General features: G+C 44.2%; 1 protein-coding gene across 9 annotated transcripts in view; it reads right to left on the reverse strand.

Moving 5' to 3' along the window:
- LRP1 (LDL receptor related protein 1) overlaps nt 1-25,568 on the reverse strand; it is a 447,517-nt gene that overhangs the window by 133,667 nt on the left and 288,282 nt on the right. For all 9 annotated transcript variants that reach the window (XM_020778743.3, XM_072991220.2, XM_072991217.2 and 6 more), the window contains 9 exons: nt 24,950-25,186; nt 24,276-24,456; nt 15,628-15,850; nt 13,908-14,097; nt 10,282-10,407; nt 2,768-2,908; nt 1,322-1,447; nt 433-549; nt 5-85 (listed from right to left, as the gene is read on the reverse strand). In XM_020778743.3, the coding sequence (XP_020634402.3) occupies nt 5-85; nt 433-549; nt 1,322-1,447; nt 2,768-2,908; nt 10,282-10,407; nt 13,908-14,097; nt 15,628-15,850; nt 24,276-24,456; nt 24,950-25,186 (1,422 nt within the window). The remainder of the gene's footprint in view (nt 1-4; nt 86-432; nt 550-1,321; nt 1,448-2,767; nt 2,909-10,281; nt 10,408-13,907; nt 14,098-15,627; nt 15,851-24,275; nt 24,457-24,949; nt 25,187-25,568) is intronic.

Consider the following 25,568-nt stretch of genomic DNA (forward strand, 5'->3'; position numbering starts at 1 on the left):
TTACCATTGTCGCATCTCCAGTTTATGTTGATGCACCGGCCATTGTGGCAAGTGAACTGGGTGAGAGGAAAACAAGTTGGGTAGGCTGCAGAGAGAAAACAAGGACAGCACTGTCAGGGTTTAGCTGCCAAAAACAGGACGCTATGTTATCTGGCAACTACTTTAAGGCTCGTTTGAGCAACCTTTTTGGCCCTTAAGAGCCGTTTCTGACAGCAGGCAGCAAAAGACTGGAGAGTGTTGCATGATGACAAGGCAAGCTATACTATAAGGAGAGCTGGCGGTAGGCTACACTTTCCACCCATTCCAGTCTCTCAGGTCTGGGTAGCTTAGCTGGTACCAATCCTGGTACATGTAGCCAGGATTGTCAAAATAAACACAAATCCAACAAAGAAGCTCTGAATGTAGTACACATGGGCATATCCCATAACTCACCACATGAGGCTGACTCATCAGAACGGTCCCCACAATCATCATCCAAGTCACAGGTCCAGGAGAGAGGTATACAACGGCCGCTGGCACAGGAGAACTGGTTGGCCGGGCAGGTACGAGCTGGGTGAACAGCGGTCAACAATAGGAATAATTTTAGCCACAGAACTGGCCCCTCTCCTGTGTCATCTCAATAATAGAATTAAGTAAACATTGGTATGAAAAACTGACAGATGATTATAGTAAACGGGAAAGTTGTCATTGGTGGAAGAAAGTGGCCAACAAGGGCTATGTCGGCTGAAGAAATGAACAGCATCCCTACCACTGTCCAGCTGAGAGCTGGAGGTCTAACGACAGGGTCGAAAATCAAACTAGAAGTTTTCTGAATGCTTCAGACACAGACCAGAAATGTTAAAAAGTATGGAATACTTCAAACAATTCTCTATAGGCAGGACTGGCCCTACTATTTGGCGAATGCCTCAGGTGACAGGCACTGAGGGCAGCAATTGACTCCCTGCAGCTATTCCTCACAAGACCCGGAGCAAATCTCTTCCTTTGTAGGATAAAGCTATGCATTCCATACAGTCTGTCTTGCATTTCTTAAATTAGTTTGCTGCCCTCAAGGGTGATGGAGTAGGACCTCATCTCATTGCCATAGCGGTAAGAGCATTCAACTCCCAGTCCAGTTGACTTCTCTACATGGAACAGAGAAGCAACACTATCTCAACCTTCACCGCAGGCAGCAAAACATCTTGCCCTACTTCTGTCTACCAGCCCACACAACATTCAAGCAAGTATGTCACAAGGCTGCTGTGAAGACAGGAGTCCCTTGGAAGGGCAAGGTCCTTGGCAGGATAATCATATGACTGGTGAACAGAGTATAAGAGACCTTCACCTGAGCAGGTAGAATTAGACTCATCTTCATTGTTCCCACAATCATTGTCCCCATCACACAGCCAACGGTTGGGGATGCAGCGGTTGTTCTCACACTTGAAACGGTCCGAAGGGCAAGTGTGCTGATCTGAAGAAAGGCAGTGAGAGGGAGGTATCTTAAGACCTTGCAGTCCAGACTGTTCTCTCCCCTCCATGCATCCCAATAATCTGAAATCCCTCCAAGGACTGCTCATCTCCACGGTTAAAAGTCAGAGGCAGTGCAGATTCTATGCCACAGTAGCGAAGTGAAGCAAGCCCCAAGAGCCCAACTTCTGTGACCTATAAGTACTTGCCCATCTTCCCCAACAGTTTCATGGGAAGCTGCCTTAAACATACTCAGACTATTAGTACACAAAACTCATGGCTGCTTGCTGAGCCTTGGCTGAGTTTCTCTCACAAAGACAGACTGCTTCCTACCATCTATCACTTTATCCTTTTTTAGCTGGAAAAGCCAGGGCATGAACCTGAAACCTTCTGTGGGCAATGTATGGGTGAGCTGCCTTGGAGTCATGCTCTCTTGGCCATTGCGGTTTAGTTTTCTGAATATTTTACATACTCCCCGTTCTCCAAGCAGGTTAATGGAAAAGGAGTGAAGAAATACTTCTGAACTTTCTTGTGCAACCCAAAGGTTTAGTAAATTGTTTTTTTTATGAGGGCTTAATTTCTCAAGATGACATCAAGAAAAAGATTACATGCCTGTGTAGCAACCTCATGTACTTAATACATGAAGCCCTACAAAAGGAAAAACATGGAATCTTAGGCAAGGACCTTGATTACACTTCCAGTTCCCACTCATTTTTCTCTTCCTGTAGATACAGAGCTAAATATAGAATTTAAAAAATTAATATACTCTTGAAGAGCATTCTGCCCCAGTATTCCCTCTAATTATCAGCCCTGCAGGAATTCTAATTCTCAGGTGTGGGAGCCTTGCCCTGTGCATGCACGAAGGTGCAGGATTTCATTCAAACCCCGAAACTAAACAGCATCAACACCAGATGCCGTTGTGCATCCCCGACTGAGCTCTATGCACACGTGCACATGTGCAGCTTAGAGGGAATGTTGCTGCCCCCATATCTCAACTCCTACCCTCATCTTCACTCCCATATTCCTCTATCACCTGTTTTGGATTCACCAACATTACGAGATCCAAGTTGGGGCATCTCCAAACTGTGCCCTGAGTTTAAGCATACCCATAATGTCTTGTCTACCCTACAAGAGAGTGGGACTGCTCAGGAGAGAGGGTCTTGAGGATAATGATCACAGAACTACAGAGCTGGAAGGGACCCTATGGATCATCAAGTCCAGGAGGTACAGTGGGGAATCAAACTCCCAACTGCTGGGCTCTACAGCCAGATACTTAAACCAGTGAGCTATCCAGCAGTCCCATGTTTCTCAAACAAATACGCACGGCAGAGCTCTGGTGCCTCATCACTGTTGTCTAGGCAGTCATTGTCACCATCACATTTCCAGCGTTCCTGTATACAACGGTTGTTCTTGCAAGCAAACTCCCCAGGCTGGCACTGTGGAGGTGGGATGTAAGATGGGTTGGCTGTCCAAGGAAAAGAAAAAAGAAAAATAACAGCACTGGGTAAGGGTGATTTTAAATGATTAATTGAAAACAACTGATGGGGACATTTTAAAATAAAGTCTTTAGACTGAGGATGCTGAAGTTAGGAACAGAGAAAAATAGAAAGTTGCTTTTACTAGAAAATATCACAGATCCACTTAGCCCAGTATTTTTGAAACTAACAACCAGTGGCTCACCAAGGTTCTGAGCAGGTCTTTTTCTCAATCCTATCTGGGGACACAGGAACCTAAACCTGGGAATTCTGCATGCAAAGCAGATGCTCTTTTCCAGAACAATAAGCCCTCCTCTCTTCCTGAAAAAAATCCTGTATTCCAGCTTTCTACAGTTCTACAAAACACAGGAAAGGAGCTGTACAAAGAATCAAATGTCACATGATCCAATACATGCCATTAGTCATGGAACAACTGAAAAAACAGTAAAAACAAATTTGGGAGTATCCATACCAAGACATGGTATGTCAGGAGGTAAGTTTTAACCTTTTGCTCTTACATAGATGATTCTCTCCTTCCCCTCTTCTCTCTCTCTCTCTCTCTCTTGCACACACACACACTTGCACACATATTTACCACATAGCTCCTATTTGCAATGGAATGGGAGAGTCTACGGTTCCTCCTGACACAAACAGCAGCTGCCAGTGGCCATTCATACAGATTAGGTGAAGACCTGAAGCTATTTGGTTTAAAAACATACATATTCAATTATTAATTGTGTGAATAATGTATAAAACAGATCTGCATAAAGGAGATAAAAGAATTTCCCAGTGCAAAGAAAAGAATGAAGGGGATGAGGTAGTGGTGGTAGAAAACTATGGTTAGCTATGAACAGTGTTTCTTGAACAGAAATTAAACAAACAGCAGGATTTCTTTGAAAATCAGGTACCCTTAAATCTGTAACTTCAAGAAGCAGTTAAGGAATTGTGGAAGGCTAATCAGTTCTCAGCTGCCTCACAACTTGCTCACAACCATCTGGCAATAAACAATTTCAGAGGACAAAAGAATAGCTTGCCTTGGATACTTGATTTTTCTGACCCAGTTTAGAGGTTGGAAGCTCTTACCACAGCAGCTGTTGAAAAACCATCAGTTTTCTCAGTTCCTACCCAGAGATAGCATCTTGTTTTTGCTTCCATATTGTTTTGAAAGCAGAAAACAGACCTTTGCAAATAGGGTTGCCAACTCTTTGAGCCTGTCTTTGCTGCTGTGTCTGAACACCAGCCTGGTATGTCTAAATTAAAAGCTGTTGTTATTGACATTTGCTGATATTTGTTGTTACATGACATCAAGTCTCTGACTTATGATGATCAAATGAATGAGAGATTTCCAGAATGCCTTGTTGCTAGCAGCCCTGCTCAGCTCTGGTAAACTGAAGTCAGTGGCTTGCTTTACGGTGTCAATCCATCTCATATTTGATCTTCCTTATTTCCTCCTGCCTTCCACTTTTCCCAGCATTATTGTGTCTTCCAGAAAATCTTTGCTTTCTCATGATGTGCCCAAAGTAGGACAGCCTCAGTTTCATCATTTTTGCCTCCAGAGATTGTTCAGGTTTCATTTGCTTTAGGACTGTTACTGCCTAGCTTTCACACCCATACATGGTGATCAGAAATACGCAAGTGTGGATGGTCTTAGTCTTTGTCTCCAGTGACACATCCTTATACTTGATTATCTTTCCTAATTCCTGTATTGTTGCCCTTCTGAAGTGTTCTGATTTCTTGGCTGTAGTCTCCATTTGGATTTATGATTGAACCAAGGTATACAAGATCTCCGTTTCAATTTCTTCATTGTCAACATTAAAGTTGTGTAGTTCTTCTATAGTCACAAATTTTGTCTATGACATTTTCCCCCACTAATTTCCACTCTTCCTTCATCTGAATATACTTCAGCTTTCCATATATGTTCCGTATACAGATTGAACACATAAGGGGATAAAATGCACGCTTGTTGGACACCTTTGCCTACAGTATAGGAAACAATCCTGTCTCTCTACATTTGTTCTCATGGTAGCTTCTTGTCCACTATATAGATTACACATTCAGACAATCAAGTGCTGAGACACACCCATTTCATTCAAACATTTTTTAATTTTCCATGGTCCACACAGTCAGAGGCTTTGCTGTAGTCTATAAAAGCATAGACTGATCTTCTTATGATTTTTTTTCTATGCTCCAGTAGCCAGCAAATACTTGCAATATGATCTCAAGTGCCTTTTCTTTTGGAATCCTGAACAGCAGACATTTCTTGCTCCATATAAAGTAAAAGCCTTTGTTGCAACATCTTGAGCATCGCTTTGCTTTCAGTGGTCCTATAATTACTACACTCCTTACTACCAGCTTTATTGGGGACTGGAATGTATATTGAATATTGCTAGTTGGTGGGCCATTGTTTTGTTTTCTATATTTTTTGGCATATTCTTATTAAGATTTTAACAGTTTCCGTTTCAGTGGCTTGAAATAATTCTGTCAATATTCCATCTACCCTGGTAACTTATATCTTCCAAATGATTTCAGAATAGCTTTCATGTGACTTTCTAGAATGGCAAGTTCTTTTTAACAGTTGCTGAAAACAGGTTCTGATTCTATTTCTGTCACCTTTTACTTTTGCTTCTTGTCTATATTTTAGAATTTTAAGTATTTCTTCCATAATCCATCTAGGTTTTCCTTTTCTTTTTACTACAGGATTTTAAAAAAAATCTTCCTTAATTAATATCTCTGGTATCAATCCACAGTTCTTCTGAGTTCAGTAATGCAAATCTGTTCCTTATGTGGACTTTAAATTAAGCAGGAATGCTGTTTAAATTATATTTTGACACTACTATTATTTTAGTGTTCTTTTTCAGCTTTACTCGAATGTTGGATATTAGCAATTCATGATCAGTACCACAATCTACTCCTGGTCTTGTTCTGGCAGAGAGAACACAGCTTCTTCACCTCCTCCTTCCAATAACATAGTCTATTTTATTTATATATTGACCATCTGATTATGTCTATGTCTACAACCGTCTGTTCATCTGTTTGAGGCATATATTCGCAGTAAACAGAATGTTGGTTTTGCAGACCTCTGAATCATTCTCATTCTTAATTCCTGTTCCCTCGGCCAATTTTTTTCCAACAACATTTGGTTCTATTTCGTTCCTTACTTTTGCTTTCCAGGCTAAACTAAATAACATTTGCTTTTCTCAGGATGGACGTATAGAGAGATGATAAAAGCTCACTGTGTGATCAGGCTGCAGTTGAAGGCTTCGTAGCAGAGCCAGTAAAAAGGGGACAACCTGACATTCAAATTCTAAGAAAAATCCTCCCATTTTACAAAGGAAGAAACTCACAAGGCACCAGGAAAAAGCCATCTACCCTGGGCCCAGCCCAACAAAAGAAGATGGAAAGATCCACAGAGCCCAGTATCCAGTTCCTGGCAACAGTCAATAGACCATGCTTTAGATAGAAGTGAAAAATAACATGACGACTACAAGAATGTTAGGCTAGATTTAACAAGTCCTCATGCACAACTGGGAGATCATCTATGTTGGTGTTGTTGGTGAACTGGGCACTGCCATGCCAGAATGGGTAAACATATGGGTGAGCAAGAAAGACATGTGCCTATGGGTTGCACATAGCATTGTCTACTAAAAGCAAATTCACTCATGCTTGTTCATCACTGAATTTATAATACTTGACAACACACAAATGGATTAACATACAAATGGATTTCATTGAAAAGCCATCGTCTCCAATGTGATGTAACAAAATACACAGCAGTTCTATCTGTGTTGCTTGACCTGTGGTGACCCATTCACACATGCAAGTTAATCACTTGATGCTGTAGCAGTGATGAATATGCTCATGGAGTCAAGAGTAGACAAAGAGAAGGGTAGCTGAAACAAATCAGTCACAGGCTATAGGATTTCCCCTGCTAATGCTGAAGGCATCATAGAGATATAAAGAAGCAATCAATCTAAGAGATCCAACATTTTCTCAGTTTCCTTCATCTCAATATTCTTGTTTAAATAAGTGAATATACCACATCTGACTCTCCCCTCATCACTTGCTATTTCCCACACTCTTTAACCAGAGCCCCCAGGAAATTAAATTGAGGACTGATATGCAAAGCATATGTTCTGCCACCAACCTATGTAAACCTTCCCTACAAGAGGTAATAGACACAGGCCCTGTCTGTCTGTCTGTTCTGGTAAATATAAAAGTGATTCCTACTAGAATTATTGCATCCTCTGGCCTCACCAGTGAGAGACTGAGAATGTTTGGTATGATTGCATTACCAGGATAAGCTAAAGACAGTAGTCCATGCAGACAACATCTGACACTCCAGGAGTAAAAGTCCTGAAGTATCTGCATTGACTAATTACAAGCTTGTCTCTTGTTTATTAATTATTATTTATTCTAAATATTTTTATCCTGCCTTTCTCCTTAGAAAAAAGAACCCAAGGTGGCTTATTTCATTAAAAAACAATATAAAAGCTAACAACAGTGAGTATATAAATACTAAAAACAAACACCATACAAAAAACATAAGCAATACAAAAACACATTCAAAGTAGTAAGGTACAACAATTCATTTTAAAAAAATCCCACTCAGGCAGCCAGTCACTCAGGGAAAGCTTGCCTGAAGTAAAAGGTCTTTGCCTGCTTGCAGAAGGACAGCAAAGAGGGGGCCAGCCTAGACTCCTGTGGAGGAGGGGAGTTCCAGAGCCTGGGAGCAGCAACAGAGAAGGCCCTCTCCTGTGTCCCCATCAAACGTGCCTGTGAATGTGGTGGAACTGAGAGAAAGGAAAGGCCTCCCCTGATGATCTTAATACCCAAGCAGGTTCATAATGGGAGGCAGGGTCTTTGAGATACCTCGGGCCCAAACTGTTTAGGGCTTTATAGGTTAGAAAGAGCACTTTGAATTGTGCACGGAAACAGATTGGCACACAGTGGAGCTGTTGTAACGGGGGAAGGAGGGGGTATGTGATCCCTGTAACCAGCCCCAGTCAGCAATCTTGCTGCTGTGTGTTCGACCTGCTGAAGTTTCCTGATACTTTCCACAGGTAGCCCCTTATAGAGCGCATTACAGTAACCCAGCCAGAATGTAATTAAGGCTGTGGCCACATCAAACCTCTCAAGAAATGGTTGCAGCTGGTGCACTAGTTTTAATTGTGCAAATGCACTTCTGTCCACCACTGAGACCTGGGTATCTAGGCTCAGAGATGAATCAAGGAGTACCCTCGAACTGTGCAGTTGTGTTTTCAGAAGGAGCATAACCCCATCCAGCAGAGAGTCGGCATCCTTATTCCTGATCTGCCTTTCGAGTGACAAGGAACACCTCTGTCTTGTCTGCATTACGTTTCAGTTCATTTACCCTCATTCAGTCCATTACTGACACCAGGCATTGATTTAGAGCCAAAAAAGTTTCCTCAGATTTAGGGGCACGGTGAGGTAGAGTTCGGTGTCATCAGCGTATTGGTGACGCCAAACCCCAAAACTCTGGACATTCTCTTCCAGTTGTTTAATGTAGATGTTAAATAACATAGGAGATAAAACAGAGCCCTGAGGGACCCCACAGATCAGTGACCAGGGTGTTGAACAGGAGTATCCCAACACCACCTTCTGGGTTCTCCCCTCCAGGAAGGACTGGAGCCACCATAAAACAATGCCCCCCAAGTCCTATCCCAGAGAGACGGATCAGGAGGATACTATGGTCAATAGTATCAAAAGCCACTGAGAAGTCCAGCAGAACCAGTATGAATACACCCCTTATCCAGTTCCCAGCACAGGTCATCCACCAAGGCAACCAAAGCTCTCTCTGTCCCAAAACCAGGCCTGAAGCCCAATTGAAATGGATCTAGATTGTCTCATCCAGGTACCTTTGGAACTGAGAGCCCATAACCCACACTAGCACATTCCTCAATAATGGAATATTAGATACTGGTTGGTAATTGTTCAGTGTTGTGGGGTCCAAGGAGGATCTTTCTATTGCCTCCTTTAAGCATGATGGGATCCTGCCCTGTTGCAAGGATGCATTTACCTACTCACTCAACTGGTCCTTTTCCGGCAGCTTTTATGAACCAGGAAAGACAAGGATCCAGTAGATATATGATAGCCTTCAGCTGTCCAAGGATCCTGACCAGCATTCCCTCTAATTTTTCAGTCCTGCTGGATGGGGCTCTGCCCCTTGTGCATGGGACACCCTCCCCCGGGGTTCCCTCATGAACCAAAGGGGCTGAAAACAATCATTGTGGGCACATGGAGGAGGAGGAGCCTTGCACAGAGGGGAGTGGAGGTGTGGTGCACAGAGGGAACCATGGTCCTGCCCACATCATCAGGCTGCAGAAAGTGAAACTAATCCATTAACACAGGGCAAGCAGGGGCCAAGGTTATATTCAGAGGACCTGAATCAACTACAGATCCAGGTCAGAGCAGATCTGAGCAATTTTGCCTGCAAAGTGTTGGCCCTGCCGAAAGGTGCTGAGCAAGAACGTTTTTAAAGCTTTTTTTAAATAAAGACACTACATATTGTTAGCTATCCCAGACATCCTGAGGTTGTTTCTCCTTGTATCCTTCGGTTTTTATTGGATGTGCCAGTTCCCTACAATTTGTCTGCAAAGTGTTGTGCAAATTCTTCAGGCCATGCAACAGTGTAATCTGTATTATCTTCCTGGGGGCCAGCATGTAATAGGCCCATGACCACTTGAAAAAACTCTGCTGGGTGACTCTGCAGGCACAATGGTGGCAGAGAAGAATGCCTTCTTCACCACGTCCACTGCCATGGAATAGGCCTTCCAATGGTCCTTAGCCTGCGTTTGGCCAAATTCATTCTGAGCTTTCCTCCGTCATCCCACTCATTTTATCATCACCAGCCCCCCAGTAAACCCAGGAGGCCAGTTGGGCTCTACTTTGTGAGAGGAGACTTTAGAAGCAATCATGTCAATGGCTTTTGCCATTTCCCCATTCCAGAGATCAACCAGGGATTCAACAGAATCACCTGCCATTGAGACAGGGAACTCTCCCAAAGCCATCAAGATATAATTTGGATCCATCACCCTCTGGGGTAGACTATCTTAATCTGACCTCCACTCCTGCAAATGCTCTGAGTTCCAGTGAGACCAAATTCCACCAGATAATGGGCTGCCCAAGGCCACTGAACTACAGAGAGTTCCTCCACACCCAGGTCACCGATATCTACCCCAACGCAGAAGACCAGGTGGTATCATTTCTTGGGCAATGCTATCATCTGAAAGCTCAAAATGGCTTTAAACACCACTAAGCAGAATGCAGAGGCAAATCCTTCCAGAAGGCAGTCCATACCTGTCTCTCCTAGTTGCTCCTGCATATTGTTAACACAGATTGTTACCTTGGCAGGTGACAGAGTCGTGTCCCAAAATCTGGTCCTCGGCACAGGCACACTGCCTGCCATTGGGGATGGCCAGGCAAAGGCTGCTGCAGCCCCCATTGTTCACTCGGCAGCTGTTGGAACCGACTGCAAAAGAGAGCAGAGGAAAGAGTGAGAGGAGCTGGGCCACCGCTTTACAGGGAAGAGCACAGATGGCAAAGAGAAAGGGGAGAAAACAGGAGCCTAGAAAGCTCTTTGTGTTACAGAACGGAATTAAGAGGCATCCTGAAATGTTTCCCAGCAACAAATAATGTCTGGGTTTCAGCTCACTTTTTAATTCTCTTCTTTTGCCACATCAGTCCTGGCACTGATCCTAGCACAATTCTTACAGAAAGGGGACACCTGGTGCATTTGAATCTCTATCCTCCAAGCCCTTTCTTCTGTGGGCCTGTTCTCACAACCATGGATTTCAGATTAGCCTCAACTGAATATAATGTCTAAACCTATAGGGTTTTTTCCCTCCTCCTCCCACTCCCATTCCTGTGGTCGCTTTCACGCATTCTCTCAGGTACAAGCAAAGATAGATCAAATACATGAGGGGAGCTCCAAGCAGTATGTCTGAGGTAGGGTGCTGTCTAGAGGACTTAATCAGGAGCATGAGGCCCACTGCACGAACCTCTCTCACGAAGGTGGTACCTCAGAAAGAGGGCACAGTCTCTATGGGACCCATAGCACTGGCCTCAGATTGTTTGTTTGTTTGGTGAACTTGTATACTGCTGACTTACTGCAAACTACTCAAAGCTGTTTACAACACCATAGTGAAACAATAACCCCAACCGCCCCCAACAAAACAAAATACATCACCAGTGAGCACATAAGGGATTCCCATGCATCTGGCAGAATAATCAAATGTACCTCAGCAATACAACAAAACAGGAAGAGCTCTCTAAATGAAGCACATTGTTTTATTTCTTGCCCTTTTGGTGCTGGAATAAGCAGGAACCCAGGAGGACCTGCACAAGTAGCTGCATAAGTATTCGGAAATGGCAATATTTAAAAGCAAACTCCATACCAGAGTTGGGAGTTGCTTTCCGCGCAATTAAATGTGCATCCATTTCCACATGCATCTGTTCAGACACTTTTCCGCTAGCAGAATGAGATGAATAAAGACATATGGGCAGAATAGCTATTCCCTTTTTTTTTTCAAGGAAGGAAGTATAGTCTGTGTTCATGACCATCAGTATTGCACAGTTTCATCGATAAAAAATAAAAGAGGGTAATCGTGCATGCATGTCATAAATTGGCTCTTAGGCAAAATGTAATTGCTAACCCAACTAGCGAAGGGCCATTGAATCAATGGGGCTGACAGAACTGCTTAATAACCAAAGTTCCACTGATTCAATGTGTCTAATCTAGTGGAGACTAATAATTCAGTTCCCCTTGGTGAACAGCTTCAGATTGGGGAAAGATGGTAACCAGAATCCAGGCTCAGTGGGCGCTGATCTACTTTCTTTGCAACAAGCCCACAGAGTACTCGGGAGCATAATTATCAGGGTACATTTAAAATTACATAAAAAGCTAAGGCAGCCAATTTAATTAATTTGCACCCCACTAGCAAATCACACCCAATTTTAATTACTGTAATCACTGTGAACAGGTAAATGTGATGCAGCCATCTCTCAAGCTGGGGTATCTCTTGAATTCAATTCATCTGGCAGAGTTTTTTCTCTGATTCGGTAAATATAGCAATAGCTCTTCAAGTACTGAAAGCTCCTGAAGCTCAGTAGAGGCCGATTACTCCTCTGGAACCTCTGCATCTGCTCATATATATGGGTTCTGGTGCAGTTTTGTGCACATGCAGTGTTTTGCCACATTTATAAGTTTGCCTGCAACTCTAGTCTCAAATCAAGATGCCGGCCACAGAGACTGGCGAAACATTAGGAAGAACAACCTTCAGAACACGGCCAAAGAGCCCGAAAAACCCACAACAACCATTAGATCCCGGCCGTGAAAGCCTTCGCGAATATAATATTTCTTTAATTAAAAAAAGTCAAAGAAGTGTTATATGTACAATCATTAATACTGTATCCTATCGAGCTGCTCAAAGCAATTAACAACAGAGAATCTTCATTTCCTAATTTCACGCTGTTTTTAGGCCCCAAGTCTTAGGGAGTATGAGAGATCTTCTCATCTAATGAATAGGCAAAATCAATGCAATTCTCCATTTTGTACCTTTGCAGCTGGCTCCTAAAGGCTCCAACTGGGACTCGTCTATTCCACCTTGCTTCTTTACTTGGTAGCCCTCTCTGCAACCAACAGTTCCTTTTCAGAGGAAGAAACTTTGGTTGTGAACCAAAATGTTTCTCAGTCCCATAACTTTCTGCAAGATTTCTCCCTTTTCACTTCCCTTTCTCAGGATTTCCCTGCCATTAAGCTTTACTTAGTTTCCGTCCACCAAATTTTGCACATCATTCCTTAGATACTGCACAAGAATAGATGACATACTTCACATCTCCTCTTCTGGATGAATTATGCTTTGTCTTCAAGAACCTGTTTCTTGAAATAGCTAGCTATGTCTTTCTTTTCTCAATCCTTAGACCAACTAGCTGGAATATAGTTTGTTTCAGCTACAAGATTAATGGAAGGTCAGGAGCAAATACAGTGTTTTATAAAGCGCTAACTGTGGTTGATCTTACATAATTATAATTTCATCTGAATAAAAGTTGTTCTACTTTACACTTTTCATTTCACTATTGCATAGTGTCAGAAATTCACTGGTTTTCCTTTAATTTCTTTTATATTGTGCCTTCATTTGGTGGATCTTATTACCTTTTATCTGTGATTTAAATAAATTTTCAAATTAGCTGCTCCTGTGGATAGCCTCAGATCATCTCTGATTACACCCTTTGCCTACTGGCCAAAAATAAAAATAAAATAAAAATAAAGGACCTCATTTTCAGTGGGATTCAGTTTGCTGTTGTAAGATACTGTATTTACTCAGGGCCACTGTACTCCCACAAAAAGGGAACTGCATTTCCCAAGAAGCTTTGCAGCAAGGCCATGCCCCCCTTTTCTTTGACAGAGGAAAGGAAAAAAGGCATATGGAATGCAGGCCCCAGTTGGCAATGCCTGCCGTTCTAGCCCAAGCTGGTAGGCTTTTGGGTCTGCTCTCATGCAACACAGAGGACTTCAACTTCCAGAAGGTTCCTTAGGGAATTTTTAGGGAATTCTGAGTGTTGCAGTCCAACAACACAAGGGAGCCCAATCCTATCCAAAGCCTTCTCAAACTGCTCCCTAAGATCCATCTCTCTTTGAATCTAACAATACTCCAGATTGTATCATTGCAAATATGGCCTTATGCAGTTGTAAGCAAATGCAGCAAAACCCTGCAGTGCAAAACTGTGATCAGCTTGTACCTTTACTCTTAGAAAATCAAAGCCCTTCCTCTTTCTATTGCTCTCCTCTGCTGGTTACAACCTCTGTCCCGCTGAGAAGCAGGTAATAAAAGAATCACTGTGTTGCTTTCTCCCTTGTCACCCTGGCACCCTGAGCCCCAATAGGCTATCCACTATTCCTAGATAACAAAGAGTAGGTTTATGGCACTAGAGACACTCAAGGTGTACCCTTCTGGGCATCTTGCCATGTACCTTGCTGCTGCTGGGCATCATACATGCGGATCTCAAAGATTGGTGGACGTTCATTACGCAAAAGCGTAATGGCCTTGGTCTGCTGGTTGAGGCGATAAATGCTTCCACTCCGGTACTCTGTCCAGAAGAGGTAGTTGCCATAGTGGCACAGCCCAAAGGCATGGTTCAGCTCAGTACCATCATACACAACCTGCATATTGGGGGGAGGGGGAGGGGGAAATAAGAGAGAGAGAGAGAGAGAGAGAGAGAGAAAGGGCCTTTTCAGATGGTGTGACTCATCAATGGGGCCGTATACAGATTGACTGACTGACTGTCTTATTTACAGACTGCCTTTTCCCCAATAACGAGACTCAAGGCAGCTCACAATGTTAAAAAAGTAGAATTAAAAAACACAATAGATTATACATTGGAGAAACAATTAAACTATAATAGTAATTAAAATACATTAAATGATTTAAAACATTTAAAGCTTTAAAATGGCATTCAAGGACTCAGTTATGATTGTTAAAAACCTGCCTGAAGAGGTGGGTCTTCTACTACAAGCAAAAAGATAAAATGGATGGAGGCCAACCTAACTTCCCAAGGAAGAGCATTCCATAACCTGGGAGCAGCCACAGAGAAGGCATCCTCTCTTCTGTTCCCCTGCCTGCACTGGCCATGGAACCAAGAGGAGGGCCTCCTCTGATGATCTTAAGAGCCAAGAAGGTTCATATGGAGAGATACAATCCTTCAGCTAGCCTGGAACCAAGTTCTATAAGGCTTTATAGGCAACAATCAGCATTTTGAACTAGACCTGGAAATGGACTAGTAGCCAGTACAGTTGTTGGAGCAGGGGTGTTATATGATCCCTTATAACTGGCCCCAGTCAGTAGTCTGGCTGCTGCATTTTGAACCCTTTGAGTTTTCCAAACCATCATCAAAGGCAATTAATTAGCCACTGCTCTTCCAGCCTTCACAACTGGACTACTTTGAGAGAGCCCATTTTAAGGTTCAAAGCATGGGAACTATACATGACTGCATTTTGTTTTCATAGTGAATAGAAGTCTGTCTACCAGCATATATACTGGTAAACCAAACGACCAATAGGCTGATGTTTTTGCTTCACAAATGCAACTGTTGTGGATTTACTACTGTTACCTGCATCCTACTCAGTGATACATGCAACCTTATACAGAGGTGCACAATAGCTCCACCCTCCTTACCAGCATTATCTTGAATGCACTGACAATTTTAAATGGTATGCCATCCCGCCAGAATTTGGAAATTCTCTATCTGTATTTCCTGGACTACAACTCCCAGAATCTCACAGCCAGCATTCCTAATCATTACAGGAATTATAATTTTAAAAAGTAACTTTCTCTCATCTAGAGTACTGTGTCCAGTTCTGGACAGCACATTTTAAGAAGGATGCCAACAAAATGGAGCAAGTTCAGGTGAGAGAAACAGGGATTATCAGGGGATATGGATATTACTAGATATAGACAGAGCTAGCAAATCCTCACTCATAGGAATGAATCTCCTTCTAGGTTCAGCCTAGAGAGGGAGAGAATGAATGCAGATCATCACACATATAGCCCACAAAGACTCAAGGCAATCAGAGGCCTAAACCTTGTATGAAATAGTTGAGCAGAGGGAAAGGCAGTAGCAGACATAGGTCAGAGAAGGTAACAGAAGAATGGAAATATGCTGTGATGCAGAGAGGATTCTAACCAATACTGACCTTGCGATCGGTGCCATTCAGCATAACCATCTCAATCCTGTCATAAAAGGCATCCACCCAATAAAGCACCTTAGCCGGAATGTCCAGGCTTAGTCCATTGGGCCACAAGACAGTTTTGGAAGTGATAAAGATGTTGCGGTTGGAGCCATCCATCCAAGCCCTTTCTATCTTTCCCCTCTTGCTGTCCTTTGGGTCCTCCTCCCAGTCAGTCCAGTACATCCATCTGAGAGAGAAGAAGCACACAAGCCATTTTTATTTATTCTGTTATTTTTTCAAGGCAAGTATCTATTATTTTTAAAATATATACATATAAGGCTTTGAGTGAGATATGGACAGTTCATGCCGGCAATCTAAATTAGGAACCCTATTCAGAGCAAATCATTTACTCCCACAAAAGCAATTCCAATGAAGTATTTCATCTGTGTGCTGTTCACACATTCACCTCCACAGCTATTCAACTATTCCCATTCTATTTTGCTTTGTCTCCAAGATATAAAATAAGGTGGCAGCAAAGAAGCAAAAAGCCATTCATCCTCCTTGTTTGAAATCACTTGGCAGAACTTCATTAAGAGTAGAAAAATGGACTTGTAAGAAAAATGGAGCGTAGAGGTTCTGCAATCACACAACTAAGCATCCTCCTAAGAGCAAACTAGTTCTCCAAGTGCCTTTCCTTATGCTGCAAGAAAGGCACCACTTGATCACAAGAGCAGGTATTCATAGGCTGGGGAAATCCTTGAGTTTGTAGATGTTCAGAGAGATAATCAAGGGCAAAAATCCGAATGGAAATACAGGTGTTGAGCAGAGGTGGAGGAATCCAAAGAATCCTAAGGAAAACAAAGCAGGCCACAGAATGCTGAATGCTTATTAGCTGGGACCAATAATGGGATTTAGGCCACAGCTCTGAAAGGGACTATGTTTCCTGTTTTGTGAGAGACTGAACATTGTGGATTGGAATATGAATACACTGCACAAAAAGTTAAAATGCATCCTCCTCCTCTTCCTAGTCTAATTCTGGGGGAGGGTGTGTATCCATGTTTGCTGCATCTGAAACAAATGGGGTTCAAATCCCAGGTAGCCGGCTCAAGGTTGACTCAGCCTTCCATCCTTCCGAGGTCGGTAAAATGAGCACCCAGCTTGCTGGGGGGGCAATGTGTAGCCTGTATAATGAAATTGTAAACCGCCCGGAGAGTGCTTGTAGCGTTATGGGGCGGTATATAAGTCCATAAATAAATAAATAAATAAATAAATAAATAAATAAATAAATAAATAAATAAATAAATAAATAAATAAATAAATAAATAAATAAATAAATAAATAAATAAATAAATAAATAAAAATCAGGAAGGGAAATGGGAACCCAAAGGAAGAGGTCTTAGACACCACCTTTCTTCCTCTCCCTTTCTTTTCATTTTTGTTACATGATTTCATGCAAAGTATATCCTAGGTTTCCTACTACCTGATAATTACTTACTCAGTTACAGTAAATGAACCACTACTACTGAATGCTCAAAGGGTGTTTATTATTCTAGTCAGCAGATTCCATACTACAGATAGCAACTGGGAGCTATACCAAAATGCTTCCAGATAGAGGATTCCTGTTCAGGCTGCCAGTTCATTCCCCATACCCTCCCCTTTAAGGATATTCTATTCCACCCTGGTCGTCCATTCCCCATCCAGGTTTCTCTCCTCATCTTCCCCTGCCACAGAGGTGGAAAGAGAGAGATGCATCACAGAAAAGGAAATTATGTCAGAAAAGGCTGAATGAAGTATTGGCTTGAAAAAAGATGCTGCATCAGCTGGGAGGCCCTCCAGAAAACCCCACAGAAGGGACATCACAAGGGCCAAGCAACAACCCAGACCTTCACTTGGAAGGGCACTTGCCTAGAAGATTATTAATGATGTTTACAGACTGTGAGAGCCCACGAAAGCACTGTTTTTGGGTATGGCAGCTCCCAGAATCCACCAAACAAGGAAACCACTGGCCACCCCACTGGGGAATGTATAAGTAGTAGTTCAAAGAATTCACTTCCCCAGCCTTTGTAGACTGCATAGGCTCCTTGTCCTCTCTCACCTCATGAACAGGCTGAGTTCAAATACTTACTTGGTCTCAGCATGGCTTGCTTCCTCCTTTGAATCAATCAGAGCATGGCTAATTCAATTCGTGCTAGATGGAACAGTTGTTCTGCACTGCCCCAGAAAGCAAGCATTACATGAACAAATACTGAGATATGACAAGCTAACACAGGTCAAATGTCTCCTTTTGACCATAATCAACTGCCAACAAGATCTACAAAACTAAGTACAGCAAGCATCTTGAAATATATCTGGGTTAGGAGATGGATGCAGAACTAGGTGTTAGTGGAGACAAAGGAAATTAATCTCATCTGACTGGGATACCATTTAGACCCTCGCATAGCACTCCCCCCCCCAACACACACTGTACATCAGAGTCAGGGGAGTTCATGAGCGAGTGCACATTGCAGTTCTATCCCCTGCTGGGCTTAACTGAGCATCTTTTAATAGCAGGCCATGCCATTCAGTCCCTCAGGGGCTAGCAGCCCCAAAGATTCAGGTGTGGAAACAGAGAGGACCCCTGGGCTGAAAGCTTGTGGACTCAAGACAGTAAACAAACAATTTCCAGAAATTCCAGAAACAGTAGAAATTTTCTGTTCACCCACAAGAAGACCAGTGAAATACACATGAGAGATCAGAACTCCAAAGAAACAAAGACCCACCATAATCCAGTGGGGAATAGCTAACTGCTCTCTGGTGCTGCTTTATGATAAGCACTGAGGAAATGATAGTCAATGGGTCAATGAAAGTTTGTGATCAGATATACTTCTGCGCCAAAGGAAAATTTTGATTTCGCACATGGAAGAAAATAATTCTGCAAAATTCACTGAAGACAAACAGCAAGAAAATCTGTAATTTTTGCATAATTCATCCCATGTCTTCCAGTGACAAAAATTGGGAAGTTCTAGGCACTCATTCATTGTTAAGGGTTTAGGTTTGTAGCAATCATAGCACTATGCAGGAGCAATCGGTATACTAAGATGGTTTCCTAGGCTCTGAAGTTCCTGGCTTTTCTTGGAAATGAACTTAATGGCCTGGCTGTAGCTTCTAGTGAAGCTCTGGCTACACTGCTGTAAACCGCAGCCATGACTTACAAGGTAGGTATGGGTCCTCTGTCATCTTGTAGAACCCTAGTTCCCAAACTAGGAAGGGTATTAAAGGGGGGGGGGTGGAGGCTGCAAGACAATGAGATCTTTCATTTTAAAAAGTGTTTTGTCAGCTTAAATAAATTTCTCCTATACACAGGCATATTTTCACCTGTATTCGCGAAGGCTTTCACGGCTGGGATCTGATGGTTGTTGTGGGTAAAAACCCACAGCAAAAAGAGGTTACTTACCTGTAACCATAGTTCTTTGAGTGGTCCTGTGTGAATTCACACATATGGGTACTGTCTGTGCCTGCGCTGACTCTCTCGGAAGATTCTAGAGCTAAAAGTAACAATTTTATGGTGTGATCCCCCACGAGGTATTGCTCCTCCCACCCACCATCTTCCCCAGTTCCTTAATTTTATCTGCTGGGTATGAAGGAAAGAATGAATTAAATAATTACATAGTTAACCTGTGACGAATAGAGGGGAAGGATGGGCGGGTTGTGTGAATTCACAGAGGACCACTCAAAGAACTATGGTTACAGGTAAGTAACCTCTTTTTCTTTTTCATGGCCTCTGTGAATGCACACATATGGGTGACTAGCAAGCTGCACTTACCGGTTGGTGGGTCGTCACGGTAAGAAGGATGACAGGACAGATCTGCCGAATGCAGCATCTTGGCGTGCTCTGATGTCCAGCCGGTAGTGCTTGACAAACGTGGATGGTGTGGACCACGTAGCGGCATGACAAATGTAAGGAACCTCGGTGCCATGCTGAAAGGCAGTAGAGGTGGACAGCGCCCTGGTGGAATGAGCTGTCAAATGTTCTGGAGGGGATTTCCCCGACAAGCTGTAAGCAAGGAAGATAGTCTGTACAATCCAACGTGCTATGGATTGAGAGGAGGCTGAGGCCCCTTTGTCTGGGCCGTGGAAGCATAGAAAGAGTTTATTGGACTTTCTAAAAGTCTTTGCCCTTTCCACGTAGAAAGCCAGGGCACGTCTGACATCGAGATTATGGAGCATATGTTCTAGGGGTGACGAAGGAGACTTGAAGAAGCAGGGTAGTATAATGGGTTGGTTGAGGTGGAAGTCGGAGACCACCTTCGGGAGAAAGGAAACGTCAAAATAAAGAATCACTTTATCGGGGTGAAACTGGATAAAAGGAGGATCGGCTTGAAGAGCAGCGAGTTCACTAGCCCATTTGGCTGATGTGATTGCAACAAGGAAGGCTGATTTAAGAGTCAGGAATTTGAGGTCAATGGACGCCATGGGCTCGAACGGAGGCCGCATCAAGGCATTAAGAACCAGCTGAAGTGACCACTGGGGGGTGATACGTTGTTGAGGAGGACAAATGTTGTTAAGTCCTTTGAGGAACTTCTTGACAGTTGGGTGAGAAAACAACTTGGAGGAGGGAGAGTCATCGGGCTGGTGAGCCATAATGGCTGACAGATAGACCTTTAATGTGGACTGAGAAAGGCCGAAAATGAAGAGATGGAGGAGATAGGCGAGCAGAGTCTTCAGGGAAACAGGTATAGCAGGTAAGTGATTGTCCCGAGTATACTTTAAGAAAGATTTCCATTTGTTTTCGTATAGGAGGGTAGTGGAAGGTTTTCGGGCTCGAAGAAGAACCTGCATCACATCGGGAGTATCCTCCATGCCGCAAGACTGAGAGAGGCAACGTCTGGGTGAACAACGAGGCTGTGGTCGAGCGAGAGGAGATCTGGGCGGAGAGGAAGGCGGAGCATGTCTGACGACATCGAGACCAGGTGAGTGAACCATGGCTGGCGGGGCCAGTACGGGGCTAACAGGATGGCATTGGCCCCGCCCTGTCGGAGAAGGACGATCACCCACTGGATGAGAGGCAGAGGGGGAAATACATATAGAAGATCTTGAGACCAGTCCATCAGGAACGCGTCTCCCAGAGAGTTGCTGTCCCGACCCACTCTGGAGCAGAACCGGGGACATTTCTTGTTGGCATCGGCTGCAAAGAGGTCTATTGAGGGTGTGCCCCATCACCGGCACAGCCGCTGGAATATGACATCGTTCAGAGTCCATTCGTGTGTTCTCGTCGGTAGCCAACTGAGCCGATCTGCCAAGGTGTTGTCATCTGTGGAAATGTGGACGGCAATAGGGAAAACATGGTGGGAATAGCACCACTCCCAGAGGTCGACTGCTAGGTAGAGCAGGGAAGGGGAGTGGGTACCCCCTTGCTTGTTGACATAAAAAAGTGCAGTGGTGTTGTCTGTTGCCAACTGCACCACTTGTCTTAGAGGCGAGAAGAGCCTGCCGATGAGTATCAGAGGTTGAGGGGCAGGTAGGGATCTGTCAGCTTGGTGGGGGCGATATTGTCTATAAGGTTGGAACCTTTGGTTTTGATATTGTTTAGGATGATACTGGCCCGAATGGTAGAAGGGCCGTTGATAGGCGGAAGACAGCTGGGTAGAATAAGAGCGCGCAGTCTTACGCTTCTTATGGAAGTCTTCCATGGTGTCATCAGTTGTGGAGTTGAACGTCGGCACCGTCAAAAAGCAAGTCCTCAATTCTCGACTTGGTGTCATCAGAGATTGTGGAGGATTTAAGCCAGGCATGGCGTCAAATAGAAATAGAGGTGACTAGAGTTTTAGAAGCGGCCTCAGCGGAGTGTCACGCTGCAATCCTCTGATACTTGGCGAGAGAAATAGCCTGTGAATGGATGTTGATGAGGTCAGATCTCATGGGTTCAGGAGATGATTCAATGAAACGAAGGACTTGATTCCAAAGATGACGCTGAAAAGTGCCCATAGTTGCTTGATAACTGATGCTTCTGAGTAAGAAGGCTTGCAGAGAGTAAATTCGTTTGGCCATCGTGTCGACTTTCCTGCCGTCCTTATTGGCGAGAGTAGGTTTGGACTTAGCCTGAGATCGAGCTTGACTAGACTCGACGATGATAGAATTAGGCACTGGATGTTTGTTGAGGAATTCGGCCTCGACACCATGGATCCTATAGAGGCCATCGGTGCGGCGAGAGATCTGCATGATTGCAGGGGGTTTTCCCCAAGTGTCCTTGATAAGTTGAAGGATAGACTTGTTAAAGGGGAGACTCAAAGGAATGGGACGCTCCTGGTTAATGTCATCGAACACCGGGTCGGCATCAGCGGATGGGGGTTGTTCAGTGTCGAGATTTAGGGCTTGTGCCATCTGAAAGATGAAGGTTGAATAGGAGAAGTCATCCGAGGAGGATGAAGCATGCCTGCCCCTCGTATCTGGGATAGGAGGGGGAAGGTCGGGCTCATGGGAGGACTGAGAGTGTTGTGCCTCCCAAGATGCAGGGGAGCCTGGAGACGAAGGGTAGTCCGATGGGCCAAAGCCTTCCATCAGGGGAGCTTGATGCCCTTGGGGTGGCAAATCTTCAAAAGGGCCCTGAGATGTTACCGGGTCCAGCATTGAGGGTGCAGGATGCATTGGTAGGGCCTCGCGAACCTTGTCTTGCATCTGCTTCAATGGGATGAGGGGGCAAATGGGCGGAGCCGAAACTGCCGGGGCCGAGGCAGTCGCACGGAAGCGGCTTGAGTCCACAAAGGGAACGGCATGAGGGAGTTCCGGCGTCATTTTTGGCCCTTTAGCTTCTCAAGCTGGAACCTCTCATACCAGGATTGCCACATGAAGGGGTCAAAATGGAATGGTACCATTGGAAAAGGGCATAAATCGCCTCGCGATGGGACCGACCTCGGTGGAGAGAGGTGCTTTCACTTCTCCATTCTCTTCCGTGGAGGCGAAGGGGGAACCTCCAGATCGGATGCCGAGCTTTCAGCTGCCCGCCCTGAGTCAGGGTTGGAATGGGCTGAGGTCGGGCTTGACTGTGGTGCAGCCGCGTTGAGGCTGATGCTCGGGGTTTGGGGTGCCATTGTGGGGGGGGGGCGCAACATCATGGGCATCATCTCCATCCGAAGCTAAATCAGGGGCTTCTCTGGACGATTCCTCGAGGATAGTGGAAGGCAGAGAAGGCTGAGGGGACTCCACTCTGGGAAGTTTGTCCTTTCTGGGCCTCTTAAGGGCAGGTTTAGGTTTTCTCTTTGAGCTGGGATCGTGAGCTCGAGACTTCTGAGAAGAGGGCAGCTTGTGCTTACCAGACGATTTTGCTTTTTCAGCAGTGTCCTTAACTGGTAGCATGGAGGTAGAATCAGAGGTAGACTGGCCCGCTGGAAGTCTATCGGCTGAAAGGACAGGAGATCTAGCCGCTTCTGAAGACAAAGTAGGATTCATGGCTGTTTGCCAAAGGTAAGACCGAAGTCTTTGGAGCCTCTGTTTAAGTGCCAGCTGGGTTAACTTTTTACAAGCAGGGCACGAATGGGTAGGATGTTCCTCACCCAAACAAAAAAGGCACGGCTTATGACTGCCAGAAAGTGCGATTTTATTCGCACAGGTTGTACACCTTTTAAAAGGAGACGGTGAGGCCATAAGCAAAGAACTAGGGAAGGGGGGGAAGGGGGAAAAAAGGGGGAAAGGGAAGGCAAACAAAAGACGTGGAGGATCACTAAGTAGGCAATTAAAACAAACAAAAGCTCAAATGAGCCTAGAAAAATAGTCAAAAGGCAACTAGGCGGAAAAAAGGAACTGGGGAAGATGGTGAGTGGGAGGAGCATATACTGTACCTCGTGAAGGATCACACCATAAAATTGTTACTTTTAGCTCTAGAATCTTCCGAGAGTCAGCGCAGGGGCAGCCAATACCCATATGTGTGTATTCACAGAGGCCACGAAAAAGAACCATATTTTCACTTCTTCTGTCAGAAAACCCGAATTGGACTTATTTTTAATTTTAATTCCTGCAGCAGGGAAACTTTTTTGTTCAGGCTTTTAAAAATGGAATGCTTCATGTAGCTGAGAGCTGTGTTTTTTTTTCTCTTCTGTGTTTTTCTATTGCATTTTGTTTGTGGACTGAGCAGGCAATGGAGTCATCTTATAACTGCATTTCAAAATTTTTGCTTAGGACGTTCAGTTATCTTAAGAGCACATTGTACTGAAAGTTCAGGTTACAAGTCTAGTAACAACACTAATGAATGAATGAATGAATCCTTGCCACTTGGGCTCTGGAAGTTTCTCTCTCTTGATAGCTAACATTCACTAGGCATGACAACCTTAACTTGACAACTGCAAGGCTTATTTTTCGAAGATCAAAGCAGTGAGTTCCAGGATGCCAACTTTTTTTCTTTACTCAGGATTTGGACCCTAATAACATAAAAGACTTGGAGGGGTGTTTGCAAGGGGGGGTATGCCTGGAGAGAAGTTCAGACCTACCTATCTTGCAGCAGACTATTTGAGAGAGGAATTAAATTACGTGGAAAGTTTCAAACCACCAAAGCTTGGATAAGGAGTGTTCTTGTTCACACATTGTTTCTCACACTAGAAATGTAGCACTCCAATCGTCGATACATTTCAACCTCAAATTCATAAGCGGTTACAAACCCAGTCCCCTGCTCCTTGTCTAAAACTTATTGCTGCCACACCCACCCGTTCAATGGATCCACCACAATAGCTCGAGGGTGAGTCATTTTTCCTTCAATCAGTGTCTTCCTGGTCTGGGCAGCCTTTTCCAGACGGGCGACGCTGATGGTCTTCTTGGGCCCATCATCTGTCCAGTAGAGGTTGTTTCCCATCCAGTCTACAGCAATGCCTTCAACATTGTGAATGCCTGGAAAGGGTTAGATCAACAAACAACTCAGCAAGGCCGTGCCAGGCAAATGGGGACACGTCAGACACTGAGGACTCAAGTGGAAGTGACAGGACCATATGAACGGTGCCATGTGCTCCTCCGGGTGATTGCTACTGAAACAGACAAGGCACGGGGCATGATGGACACACATGTGCCAAATGCACTACCTGTTTCAAAAACTGCAGAGGCAGAACAGAGAGTTTAGGCTCACACCTCCAGGCAATACCGTATAAAGAAATCTAACAAGTGTGAAAATAGTAAGATCTGCAGAGTGCAACTCTTTCTAGGACTTACTGGCTGGCCTATTGGGTAAGCAAATTGATGTACTGACATCCAGTTTATATTGTTCTAAGGAAGATACAAACCACACTCTCACTACTCTGAATCCCATATGCCATTCCACTGGAAAGCACACCAGCACTTCTAACATACTCAGGCAGGCCTTTGGCCAGGGAGAAAACAGGGCCCATACCATCTTTCAGGATCGTTTCCCTGTCGGTTCCATCAATCTTCTGACGACCAATAAGGTAGCTGGTGGTGTCAGCAAAGTAAATGAAGCCCGTCTCTGCATGAAAGTCCAGGGCTCTGGGATTCATCAAGTTTTCAATGGGGATCATGTGCTCATCGGGCACTTTGGCCCCCATGTCCATCCCACGTATGATGCCTGGCCGACCTTTGCCGTAGACAAGGAAGAGCTCATGCTCTGGCTCTGGAAGATAACAAGTGCAAAAGCTTTACAACAAAGACTTTGATTTCTATCCAGGCTTATCAAGAAGAGCGACACCTCCTTGCATTGACAAGAACCTAACTAACAGTCTTAAGAAACAAAGAAGATCCCAACTGGATTTGAACACCAGGCTGTCTAGTCTGGCATCCTATTGCCCTTGATGTCCACAGACATGTCTCCAGGAAGCCCACAAAAAGAAGAAGGAAATGGCCACCTGATATACTTTATTTCCAACAATACACAGTCAATACAGATTGTCTTTGCATATCATTATAATCACTGTGTGGCATCAAGTCTATTCTGATTTCTGGTAACCTATTTTAGAGTTTTCCAGGTAGAGGATACACAGAGGTGGTTTAATATT

The sequence above is a fragment of the Pogona vitticeps genome, chromosome 2, assembly GCF_051106095.1.
Source record: "Pogona vitticeps strain Pit_001003342236 chromosome 2, PviZW2.1, whole genome shotgun sequence".
NCBI classification, from domain to species: domain Eukaryota; kingdom Metazoa; phylum Chordata; class Lepidosauria; order Squamata; family Agamidae; genus Pogona; species Pogona vitticeps.